This window comes from Dioscorea cayenensis, chromosome 15, assembly GCF_009730915.1.
Source record: "Dioscorea cayenensis subsp. rotundata cultivar TDr96_F1 chromosome 15, TDr96_F1_v2_PseudoChromosome.rev07_lg8_w22 25.fasta, whole genome shotgun sequence".
Taxonomy (NCBI): Eukaryota; Viridiplantae; Streptophyta; class Magnoliopsida; order Dioscoreales; family Dioscoreaceae; genus Dioscorea; species Dioscorea cayenensis.
The window spans coordinates 22,997,366-23,010,638 of record NC_052485.1 but is presented as its reverse complement, the minus strand read 5'-3'; the positions used below and the strand labels follow the sequence as shown (position 1 = coordinate 23,010,638).

The window sequence follows — 13,273 nt, the reverse complement described above, 5'->3', positions numbered from 1 at the left end:
TCCGTGGTAATTGGCATCAAATGGTTGGAATTAATAAAATTGTAAAAAATTATTCAACAGAATTTGAAAACCCAAAAGCATGTTATCAAAATTATCTATATACTTAAAAAGAAGTCGGTACTAAATCTAATTACATTCAATAATTCAAATGTGTATCTAATATTAATTAAATTGGTTTCCTCTAATGTATCAATTTAATTAACATATTTTTTTTAAACCAAAAAAATATGATTGAGATAATGAGAACCCATCTTATTTTCAAGATAGAATAGTGATATCCAAAATATATTAAAATGGTGCTTATTTAAAGAGTACTTCAAAGTCACAAGAATTAAGATGGTACTCATGCTTTTTAACAGGATGGCTAAAAGCAAGGTTAGTATGAAACTCATTCTCATTAGTATATTGGTTTATAGAAAAATTTAAACTTAATTATATGAATAATCATACAAAGAAGAAGTGCTTGAAAAAGCATGAAAATACAACACAATGTTTTTTTAGATTTTAAAAAATTGGAACTTTTTTGTTTTTAATTTTCCTGAAACTCTTTTTAAAAAAATTATATATTTTTATAAACACACAAGACTACAAAAACACAAATCATATATAAGAAAATTTGTGATAGTTATCTATTAAAATCATTATTCCAGAAAACAATAATAAAAAACTCATTACCTTCATAGCGAGTGAGGTCGTCATAATTACATATCATCTTGAAAAGACGAAAAATTAGTTGTACATCATACAATTATTATTTATTTTTTTTTGTTCCATATGAAGATTAAGCCCGAAAATTTGCAACAGCAGGAAATAAAACCCACTGAAAAATGGGCGGATAAGAGAATAAGAGTTCTAAAGAGATCCAAAACATCGTAGATGTTCATATTGATCAAGACTTACAACCGTAAAATGGTTCGAAGAGTATCACAAAGATTTTGAATGGTTTGTTGCTCTTGAGTTGGTTGCAGCTCTTGCAGAGGCATGTCCTCGTAGCACCTGAGCAAACGCAGGGCGAGATTTTAATTTTACATATTAAAATTACACTTAAAGCATGATCAAGCCGAAAAGGATGCTTACATTTTATGGTAAGCCAAAGCCTGAGCTAAATTCATTAGTGTTGGACTTGATGTTAGTCTCTGATATACTCCAGGAGGTAGTTGTACCTGCAACAGCATCCGCTAGTGAGAATTAACAAAACTATCAGAAATTAATCAAAAGAATTTAAAGATGGTTTTCCTCGGAACCTCATTTTGGCCTCTCCGTCCTTTCTTTGTTTGTCCATCACCACTGAGGAGCTCCTTCACTGCTTCTAGAGCAGCATCATCACTAGTTCCTGGTACTTCGCCGGTGAAGTTATCTGACACGAGAGCTAAAGGAGAAATGTCTATGGCCTTCAGAAATGGTACAGGCACAGTACTACCAGCAGCATATACAGACCTGAGCTGCGAGAACAATAAAACCAACACTCTCTAATTCATCAGATATGCACAAGAATGAATTACATTTATTAGTTTACATGGTCATGTCAGAATGGAGATAGATGATTGAAGTATTATTCAGAAAAATATACCTTATCTTGCACTGCAAAAAATTTGCAGCTAGTAGTACCACTCTTCAGCGTGCTTGTGCCATCATTTTGTCCAGATTTAAGACCTTGCCCCTGAGACTGGGAATTGATGCCCTGTTCTGGCAATCCTGCTGGTTCAGGCTTTGAATCTATATCTAAATTCTTATTGATCAAAGTACCAGTTCTACTGCCCACCCTGGCAACAAAATCCCATCAACATTATTGTCAACAATAATCATAAACAAAGATCAAAAGACTAACTACAGGCAAGGTTGGGCTGTGTACAGAAAATGGGAAATGGATGTGCAAAATGAAAATACAATAAATACCACACACTGATGGTTTTCAAAGTTCTCTATAATATTCAAAAATATATATAAAAATGTGGCTCATCAGCAAGATCAAAATCTTTTCTTAAAATTTCAATTAGATAACCCACAATTGTTGTTTGATAGTTTAGTCCAAATTTTGCCTATTAAATTTCCTTTCTATCCTGGTGCTTTGAATGCTGAAAAGTCTTTATGGCAAGTGTCAGATAGCAGTTTCAGAGATCAATCTTATACATCTTCTGTGACTTGCATGATGAAATGATAAAACCTAATAAATCTTAGCCATTTGCAATTGGTAAATTTCAAGCAACATCAGTAACAAATGGTTCAAAATAGACACTAGTGATGAATACTTGACCAAAATAATAAGCTGCAACATACGTGAAATTAATGTCTTTGGCTCCCATATCTTGCAGAGAACTTCTCACATCAATTTGTCCTGGCAAGGATTCTTTTGTACTGGACATAGGTGTTTGAATATCATCAATAGTAACTCCAACTTCAGGGTGAACTATAACAGTCCCAAAGTCACCTGCATAAAATAAATAAAAGTTTCAGCTTAAGATCATTACTGTCTCAAGGAACAATTTTGACTTACTTTAGTTTAATTTACAGAGCAGAAAGCAATTTGACATTTTATTCTGCTTGTGCTTGAAGGCAGCACAGGGCAGTAATCATTAACAAGATTGGAGAGAAGTGACTTCAGATCAAACAGAAAAAGAAGTCCATTATGACCATAATGACCAAAGGAAAATGGTGCAGATGATATTCAGAAAAGGTTTTTCTCAGAGCAGTCTTTGTTTCCCACAATAGAATGGTGAGTCGTGGTGGATTTGCAAAATAAATATGGAAGCTCAAACTCTGCCTGGATAACCTTAGTGTGCATATTCGTTGTTTCAAGCTCAAGGAATAACATGTGATGACCAATCAATAGCAAGGCCAGTTTATGAAACCAATGCAGAAACTCAAGGTAGTTTTTCCAGCTCTAACTAAACAATAGAACCCTAACATATAGCAAATCAAATATAAATTAATCATCAGGACACCAAAAGTTACTGTTATTCAGAAAAGCAAGATTAAACAACTTCATTGAACAGCAATATTTCAAGTGCATGGATAACAAAGTCACACACACACACACACACAAAAGGGGCAAAATGTCAAATATTAGAGACAGTAAAATATGTGAATGGCAAACCAGAATTTAAGCTACTAAATAAGTAATGTCTTTATATGCCTGAACTGACAGACTATACCATAATTCGATTAATAGATAATAGCTAAATAAAGAGATGAAATCAAATGACTTACAATTGATCTTCAAATGTAATAAACCAGCGTATTAGAGATAGGAAATGCTTAAACAACCAAATTGTTATATCAAGCAAACAAATAGTTCAGACCAGTAAAAAGGGCTTGCTAAACGAGCCTGAAGACAAAAAAGACTATGCAACACTTGGAAATTAATAGATAACAGCTTCAACAACAAAAAAAGGTTAAAAACAACTGAATATGAATCAAATATTATAGACAGGAAATTGAAATACACTAATCTTCGGATGTAACTATGATCAGACTGTCAGAGATAAGAAATGCTCAAAAAACCAAATTGTTATGATAAGAAAACAAATTGTTAAAACCGCAGAAAAAGACTTGATAAACAAGCACTTTCACCTGCACTATGTTCAGCCCAGTTGGGCATTGGATGCTTTCCTGAACTACTGTCCTCGGGCACCTCAGCTAACGCTCCATGAAAAGGACGCTTCAGGGGTTTTGATGGAACAGTGTCCCCATAGTTTTCATTCACACTAATAGCCCATGCTTGCTCAACTGGCTACTTTTAATAAAAATCATATTTAAAAGAAGAAAACACATGAAGCATGTAATAGACTTAAGTCAACAAGGAAAAAACATTATGACCATACGCTGACTGCTGAGTCACCCTCTGAAAGTTGAGCTTGTGCCTGTGCTTGTGCTTGTGCCGCCAATGCTGTTCTGATATGCCTTGCCTTCTTTATCTTTGGCAACATTTTTGCTGCTCCCCAATCACATTTTTCAATAAACTTATGCTGCAGTTAAAATTGAAGCACGTTTGTCTCAGCATATACTTAACTATTGTATATTTAATTATTGCAAAACAATAACAGATTGATAAATACAATTGCAAAAAGGCCAATATTTAAAGAAAATCAATGCAGACAACCATCTAGAGACGATAATTGCATTGTGGTACTCTGCTCATCACAGTAAGCAGGTGTCATGTCAAGATCACATTCGCACAAGTATCTACAGACCTCATGCAAAGCCTAGTCACCAAGCACTGAGGTTAATTCATGTCTAGGAAAATAACTGGCTACAAATGTAAATATTTCATTGATGCTTTAAATATCTACAGTCCTTACAAATAATTCAACCTACAGTAAATCTCAAATACAAGGAAATTGACTTCATGACTAATAAATATTTGAAAGATTCAATAACCTTTCAGCATTGATTGCGAAGAAAATGTTATTGAAATTCTACCATGTGCAAGCCAACTTTTTCCATTTGCAACAAGCTTAGATTAAATAGTAAAACATGGTAACCCAATGAACACTGCAAGTCTATTTGCTCATTACTACATGCATCCTTAAGCCAACAAAAAATTATCAAGAATAGATACCTTAAGCATTTCAGGAGCAGTCGGGCGCAGCCGTGGGTCCTTTGTCAAACATTTGGCCACAAAATCATGAAAAAGTAGAGACCTACATGAGCAAGAGGACACGGCCAAAATAATTTTTGTCACTGCATAAAAAAAACACATAATAAACCACAAATAGATGATTTAAACCTAAATAGATAGTGTTATGATATTCTGGTAGCAATTTGCAATAAGGGTGTGTCTATTAAGCAACCTAGTAATTGGATTTGTGTAATTGGGGGCAATTACTAAGCTTATGCATTTATATCCAACATACTATTTACAAATTACTAGCACTTGGAGGCAGTGTAGTTAGAATCGTACGATTCTCGATACGAATCGTACGATTCATATCGTTTTTCATCCGTAACGGTTCGAATCTTATAAAAGAATCGACATTGATCTAGAATCGTGAATGAATCGTTTGAATCGGTCCCGAATCGGTCGAATCGATATGAATCGAGAAGATCAACGATTCCTAGTTAATATGAGTTTTGAATTAAAAAAAAAAAGAAAAAGACAAATTGGCCCTTATTTAATTAATCTTTGAATTTGTTATCGAAAAACAAATTCAAAGATTAATTAAAAGATAATATTTTTCTTTTAAAAATTTTAATATCGAATTAATTTGTTATCTTAAAAAAATCTTGTTATGGAAAAGAAATCTTTTTATTTTTAAAAAAACTAATCTTTAACATAATTTAATCTTTCTCGTGACTATTTTTATTAATTTTTAAATCTCAATTATTTTTTTAAAAATAACTAAGTTTTTCAATATATAGGTTTGCTTAACACTTGAAAAATGTCTTCCAAACTTAAAAAGATCTCAAACTAGGAAAAATGTCTTCCAAACTATTTTTATGTTTAATGCATGACTTAGAATTTTTATATATAATCATGTTATATATATATGTATTAATGTATATATATGATTTTGAAATATATATATATATATATGATTTTGAAATGTGAACTGAATCTTACGATTCGATTCGATTCACGATTATCGATTCACAAATTTAGAATTTCGATTCACGATTCGAATCTCGATTTGACTACCTTGCTTGGAGGGAATTGAAAAGTATCAATTTTACACCTCAATTCTTAAATCGGAGTAATTACATTGTGTAATTACCCTCAATCAACACACACAACCCATATATATTTCTTTTCTCAACCCCTAGCATGAATTTTCTTTTTCTTTGTTTTTTTTAATGAGAACATCATTTACAAATGATAAAACATTACTACTAAATTCAACTCTGTGTGTGTGTGTGTGTGTGTGTGTGAAAAATTAAAATTTCTTAATAAAAGATATTCTAATTACTATGGTCTTCTATACATGACATTATGAATTTAAATATAATTACCAAGCTAATTCCAAACATGACATGCATTTTAAATTGTAAGTGATTCCTCAAGCGTGACTACCATGATACTATCAGTTGGTAACTAGGGTTTTAGGTTTGGGGTATAGTTTCTTCAAAACACACCTTAAATAAATTCATATTAGTATTAGTTTTTATGTTTTCTAGACCAATCATAAATTGAAACTTTAACACCAGAAATTTTCTCTAAAGGACCAATTTCAAAAAATTATCCACCTTTGCCCGAACTTCTAAATGAAAGCTAATGGAAATTATACAACTTCCATCTGACTACATATGTTGATGATTTTTAAGAACCTTAAAATTATCTTTGTAGAAAAATGGAGATAGAGATTAAACACAGAAGCATTTTAATTTTTAAGGCCATCAAACCAAGACATAAGAAACCAAATAGCGTGCCTTGCAAATACTAGTTTTAAGTCTTCAGGAATTCTCACAAATTACTATATAATTTCAGCGCGAGTGAGAACATACTAGGAGAATTACTGCTCTACAAAATAACTAAATATAGCAACACATTCATCCGAGTAAGAGCATACCATTTTTCTTTATCTTCAAGCATTGGAGCAGGCTCACTGGATATCATAAACAACACCTATAATAAGGGAGAAAATTTTGTGACGTGCCAACAACAACTAATTCAGTTAGGAACAATAACAAATTACAGAGACTGCTTTGCAAACTTAATATTTTGACCAATTAGGGAAATATGTATATAAAGATCATTATGGGAGATAAGTTTATGATTCTTGAACTTCTAACATAAGGGAAAGTCAACAACTTTATCACCAAATATACACAAAATAATCAAAAGATATATATTTGTCAAAAAATCATTTCAAATAGTAAAGACAATTGGTAAATTATATAAATAAACTTACCCTCATCGGATGTACAGTAGATCTTGGCGGCAATCCCTAAAATAGACAACCAGAGGATGTTAAAGGTTAACAAAAAATTGAATAATAAAAATCAGTGCTAGATTAAACAGAGCACTGAACAATCATAAAGAAAAACAGGAAGATCAAGAAAATTTTCAAGTAATTTCAGCCCATAACAAACCCAAGTATCTTATGGATAGAAAAAACAAACCTCTGCCATTTCAATTGCTGAAACACCAAGAGCCCACACATCAACCTGGAGGCAAATAGTTGTCATTATTATATTGAGAAATGTAAACATTTTCACTTGATAATGTTGAAGCCATCATAGATTCGTAGTGAGGCAAAGGAGAACATGTCATGAATAGAAGTATTCAAGAGGAAAAAAAAAAAGGCAAAAATAGCATAAAGTAACATACTCAGAAGTAGCAGAAATTTTCGGCTTCCATATTCAACACTTTTTTTTCCCATAAAAAGGCCTTTTTTCCTTTATGACTTCAGAACATTCTCCAATAATTGAAGATCTCCAAACAAAGTTTCCTTGAAATTTTGTGTTTCCATATTCAACCTTGTTATCTTTCTAGTAAATACTATTTTTACTTTCACATATACAAACATGTGAACAAATATGTAGTGTCAAAAATAAATAGTTTAGATCAATCACATATACAAACATTAAATAATAACAAAAGAAACCTAGCAATTTCTGCAGTAAGCGAGAAGGGATTGTAAACTCTTCATTGTTGAAGGAAAGATGTTGTGCAAACATATTCTAGCAAACATGGGAATTTATAATGTCCCAACTATCTCCTCTGTGTTGTGCACTTTTCAATTTATGCAGGATGAAAGTTAACAACTTCAAATGTTAATCTCACAGACATCTCCTCTTTGCAAATATAGCAAAATCACACAGATGAAAGAAAACATAAGAGGAAAAACATATAATACCTTTCCATCATAACGACTTTCTTGTATAACTTCTGGAGCCATCCAATGAGGAGTACCGATGAACTAAAAAACAAAATAAATAGTCATTAGACCACACATCTATAATCACATGTAATATCTTGATCTATAAAAAAGTTGTATATATTGAAGAAGAATCAGATCGAAGGCCGAAAGTCCAGGGATAGTGAAAATAAGCAAATATTTCCTTGTTGGGAGCAATGACAATGGAAACATAGAAGCAAACCAAAGCATAATAACTATGAGTATTAACTAAAGTTCAGAGATATCAAATCAAAATACCATGTTCACCAATGAGCTAGTAATTTAATAGAAAAATGGGGACTTCCTTGGCAAAAAAAGATAAGAAAGAAACAGGCCGTCATAATTGCAAGCAAACCTGTCATTTTGCAAATCTGTGATGAAATCTTGAAAGCCTCGCAAACTTTTTACCCTCACTCATGCAAAAGAGCACGTGGGAGAGGCTGACAAGTGACAAGTAAGAACATCCTTATGCTATACATTTAAGTTGATTAGGTATCTGATATACACAAAGATGCCATCAAGGTAGCTTTCCAAGCTAACTTACAGCAATAAAAAGAAACCACAGTCCAGAGTGTGGTAAGAAGTTTGATGTACAATGAAAGAATCATAAGATCCTACAATCCTGTCGGGTGATGTGTAGAGAGACCTACTGGCTTGTAGATGCCTAGTAGGTGATGTGTAGACAACTATTGGGTGATGTGTAGAGAGCCCGAATTGTCAACTAGCAGCTATTTATCAAAGAAAACAGTTGTTTGATTAGCTTTGCCACCAATGACCAAACTCTGCTTGAACAGATTAGATTTGCTACAACTTTTCATGTTTCATTTTGTTTATGCAATTTCTAGAACCTGATATCTTAAATCCTAATCAATTACAGCAAGAAAAAGGCTAAGAAAATTAGTATTTGAAATACAAAAAGGGCATTAATAGAACAATGACATCATATTGATCTCAGAAAAGTTAAGCTGGTTCATAAATCTGTATTCCCAATAACAATTAGGCTTGATATGAACTGGACAATTGACTTGCATATCACAGATGTTGTACAAAACAAACAAAATTTAAGCTTCATAGCAATTGAAATCTGAATGCCAACATAAAAACTTGACTAGAAAAGAAAAGATTACCGTGTTACGTTTAGACATGGTTCTAGTCAGCTGTGCAGCAACACCAAAATCACCTGTCAAAACGATCAGATATGTATGTTCTTCAATAAAAATCATAGCGAATGTGACCATTCAGCTGGCTACAAAGTTTGAAACAAAACTTTGCCAGCATAGAAAATGGCATTCTTGTCATCTGCCAAGAGGCTGGAGAATACATCTTCCAATAAGGAGCCCTCACTTAGCAGAAATAAGTCAATAACTAAAAAGAAACAAACGCACATTTGATATTCTCTAGCAAACCAAACATTTAAAATAAAGAAAATTTGCAGAAAACCAAATAAGTCCGTGCTTTATTTTTCCTTCCCTCAAGATATGACTATTAGTTTCCATCCCCTTCTTAGATTTTTCCATCAACTAAAAAGATTGTAAATGATGAGCTAATAAGAAAAGTGAAGCAGAGAAAGCCACATTAATTTTTAAACTGTCATATTCAATACTCTGCCATAATCATACATTATAGAGTTAAAATCATGCTAAGAGTGCTCACCCAACTTTACCTCTCCCTGTTCAGTAAGCAAAATATTGCCACCTTTTATATCTCTATGAACTTTAAATATTGAGTGCAAGTAAGAAAGACCCTGCATTGTGAATAGGAATTTAATTAGGATTTTAACCAAATAAAGGTACAGGATCCACAGTTCCAAAATACATCATAAGAGGCAAGAGCTATCAGCAATGCTTCTGGTTCTTTCCAAGCTATGTCCAGCTTCAAACAAATGCCCAACACAATTACGTACCTTCAAAGCTTCTCTGCAAATATATGCAATTTGGGATTCTCCTAAAGGCTCCTCAGTGATATTCATCAAGTCAGCAACACTTCCACCCCCACAGTACTCCATAACTATCTGCCAAAAAAATGGAACATTCACTTATATTTCAAAAAAGTCCAACAGGGGCATGCACATTGTGCCTCTACTGTTATTAGATAAAGAAGCTTAAATTTGATAATCTTAAAATAACTGTATACTTGCAAATGAAATTCCGAATACTGAGAGCTATAATTGAATCGCAAATTGTCAAGGGGAAAAATAGTTTTGCAGGAATCATGTATTTTAATACAAGTCTGAAAAAATGTCAATTCAAGTTGAGCAACCACACAGCTCCTATTCTAGCATTATGAATGAAAGTCTTTTTCAAGCATATTGTCATACCCAGAGATACTCTTCTCCTTGGTAGCTTGCAAAGTACCGTACCACATTGGGATGACTACATTGCTGCAGCATTTCAATTTCTCCTCGGATTTCTTCATACCCCTCTTCCTAATAAGAACAATTAGAAATACAAGCAGTTTGTAAAGAGAAAGCGGAATAGAATTGCCAGATATGGAGTTATATCTTGTTATTGCCCTACTATAATAACATCATATTTGTTATAGACATAATTGCCACACAATTCGTTAAATCATTGAATGAAAGTTCTGGTGTTGTCGCACACTCAAGTTATCTAGGAACCGAAGACATTAGGTATAACAGAAATCAAAACGCTTTTATTTTAATCTTCAATATGTTACATCAAAGAGTTTGGCTATTGGATTAAGTATAAAAGTTAAGACTCAAAACTCAACTTTTTCAATTCTGATTTGAAGAACTCACTGGCCCAAACAGGCCAACCATGAACATTGATCTAGATGATGTTTACAAACCAACTCCAAGCCCCCTCTGATTTGCAATATGCTAACACTATCAACTGTCCAATATTGTAGTTCAACCACTGTACTAGGCTATTCTAGGTAATAGGCAACAAGAGGTACAGAGAATGAACTCATGAGAGATTTACTGAGCCGGTCAATTACTGTGTCAGCATAAAATAATATATCATTTAGTATGTAAATGAAAATTAAGTGGCCAGTAAGATAAAAGCGCCTCCATTTTATGTGAAGCCCACTATTAATGATTCAGGATATGTAAAGCACAATAATTGCCATCTCTTATTGAAACAGAGGGTCGATTTGTAACAAAACACTAATGTAAGTTTAGGTTATTTTCTCATTTCCTTTTTGGAGAATTCCAGCCTACAACAACATGCACACAACATTAAAAAAAAAAAGAAAAAAAAGAAAAAAAAGAAGAAAAAAAGGTCCCTCTTTTGAATTGGGCAGACCAATGTGAAGCATTAAGGTTCAAGATATTTATACTAATAATACATCTATAAGAATAAGAAATCTTTACGAGAAAATAGACAATAATTTTGTCTATTACAAGAACACAAATCAGAACATACCCCTTCGCTCATGGTTATCACTTTGATAGCAACAAGCTCGGAAGTCTTTATGTCCCTAGCTTTATAAACAGATCCATATGATCCTTTACCTATCAACAAAAAAGCAAATTCATGTCAACAGAGACAAAAAAAAATCACTATGACAATTTTGAAATAACAAATTAGAAAAATAACATTGCACAAAAAAGCAAAGCTCAAATAGGCAGCAATTTGTACAAAACTTAAGAAATCGACAACTGTCAAAAGGACATCTGCACATGTCGACAAAGACAAACAAATCACTATGACAAATTTGAAATACCAAATTAGAAAACGACATTGCTGTCAACCAAAAACAAAGCTCCAAGTAAGCAGCATTTTGTTCAAGAATTAAGCAAAAGGCTCTCGAAAACACTTTCACACAAAAATCTTTCAGCTCTAATTTCAAAAATCACCATGCTTCAGGAGACAATCAGATATTTAAAAAAAAAAAACCATTAAATGTTAACAGACTATTGTTTTAGACATAGTTCAACAGAATCTCTTTCCCATGGACATTGTTCATCAATAACAGAAACATCTTTCCTAAAGGATAAATACCACATACCATTAATAGCTACACTAAAACACTGCCAATAACAATATAAAAACAGAAACTTTCAAGCGATGTCAAAGAACCCTCAATCAAGAAACAAAACCTAAAAGTTCACACTTAAATTTGGCATAAAAAAACCCAATAAAGTCGTGAAACCCTCACCAAGTTCATGAAGCAGCTCATACTTTGTAGACGGATCCTCCCTGGTAACACTCTCCGGCACTGAGCTCACCGACGCCTTACGCTGCCTTTGTCTCGTCTCCTCTCCAAGCCCCTGACCAAACCATAACCCTAACTCACCACCACTGATCGCAGACCCAAACCCACCGCCACCCCCCGTCCTCCTAATGAAGGTACCCGAGATCGACTCCTCCGTCGCCGAAGGTCTTACAACAAAGGTCGAGTACGCATCCTCCGCGTCCGATCTCGCCCGCGGGCTCACACGCTGGATATCCAGGAAGGGGGACCGCATAGCTCGCCGGTCTCGACGGACAACAACGGTTCCAGAAACCGATGAGTCTCCATCATCGTCATCATCGATGGCCGCCCCAAAATCCTTGGGAACACGCTGCAGGAGAGGCGGTAAAGACTCATCGTCCTCCTCCTGATCGGAATCATCACCGTGGATCACCACCGTGGAGTAGATCTCCGATTGCTTCCGGCGTGACGGCTCCATCGTCAGACCTCGCGAGCCGCGACGAAGAGGAACTCGGTGTGACTCGGTGTGATAAAAGGGTCGAGTCGGATCATACACCGGTGATCATTAGTGAACTCTGACCTAACGTCTTTGACGGTACAGTGTCTCACTGGAGACAGGCTGTCAGTGCGAGGTAAGCGGAAATCGAGGTGATTGGATCCCAACGGATAGATTTACTTGGCGCCTTTTCTTTGTTTCCCTTTGCTTATCTTTGGCCCAGTTACTATTGGACTTGGGCTTTATTAATTAAACCCATTTTCTATCTAATTTTTTCGTAAGAATTTAGTTTTTGTTTAAAAATTTATAAAAAATCATTATATAAATCATAAAAATAAATAAATAATTTTCCAAATGTTTTAACTGTTTCTGTCTTGTAGTCATTTATAAAAAGAATAAAAACTAAAGGGAAAATTACTGTTTACCCCTCGATAATTTCAAAACTTCCCAAACAGCCCCTGTGAGTTTTGCATACCTCAGACAACCCTTCCTTTATTGTTTCACTTCCTTTTTACCCCCTGCATTATGAAATTCCATCATTGCCCTTAAACCTTTTTGCATACATTTTTTTCATTCTTTTTTGCATTCCTTTTTGCGTATCTCATTTCTTAAACGTAGAGCTCAGTTTTTAAACAGAAAACTCATTTCTTAAACAAAGAGTTCATTTCTTAAACGAAACCTCATTTCTTAAACGAAAAACTCATTTCTTAAACATAAACCCTCATTTTTTTAAACATAAAACTCATTTTTTTAAACAGAAAAAAACAAATATTTACATGATAAA

The 13,273-nt window shown here is 33.8% G+C and overlaps 1 protein-coding gene across 2 annotated transcripts; it reads right to left on the bottom strand.

Moving 5' to 3' along the window:
- Positions 1-660: 660 nt before the first annotated feature.
- On the bottom strand, positions 661-12,642 carry LOC120277153 (serine/threonine-protein kinase 24). Of its 2 annotated transcripts, XM_039283905.1 has the most exons (18): positions 11,958-12,637; positions 11,222-11,310; positions 10,153-10,260; positions 9,739-9,846; positions 9,489-9,579; positions 8,963-9,015; positions 7,794-7,856; positions 7,057-7,101; positions 6,846-6,881; positions 6,504-6,559; positions 4,559-4,640; positions 3,822-3,965; positions 3,571-3,730; positions 2,278-2,428; positions 1,571-1,763; positions 1,245-1,442; positions 1,078-1,163; positions 661-996 (listed from the first exon to the last, which is right to left on the bottom strand). In XM_039283905.1, exons 1-18 carry the CDS (start codon positions 12,469-12,471, stop codon positions 897-899), a joined length of 2,277 nt encoding a protein of 758 aa, XP_039139839.1. In that variant the 5' UTR covers positions 12,472-12,637; the 3' UTR covers positions 661-896. The 2 variants fall into 2 exon arrangements, with proteins under 2 accessions (XP_039139839.1, XP_039139840.1); XM_039283906.1 differs by lacking the exons at positions 661-996; positions 1,078-1,163 and having other exon boundaries at positions 1,286-1,437; positions 11,958-12,642.
- Positions 12,643-13,273: the final 631 nt, after the last annotated feature.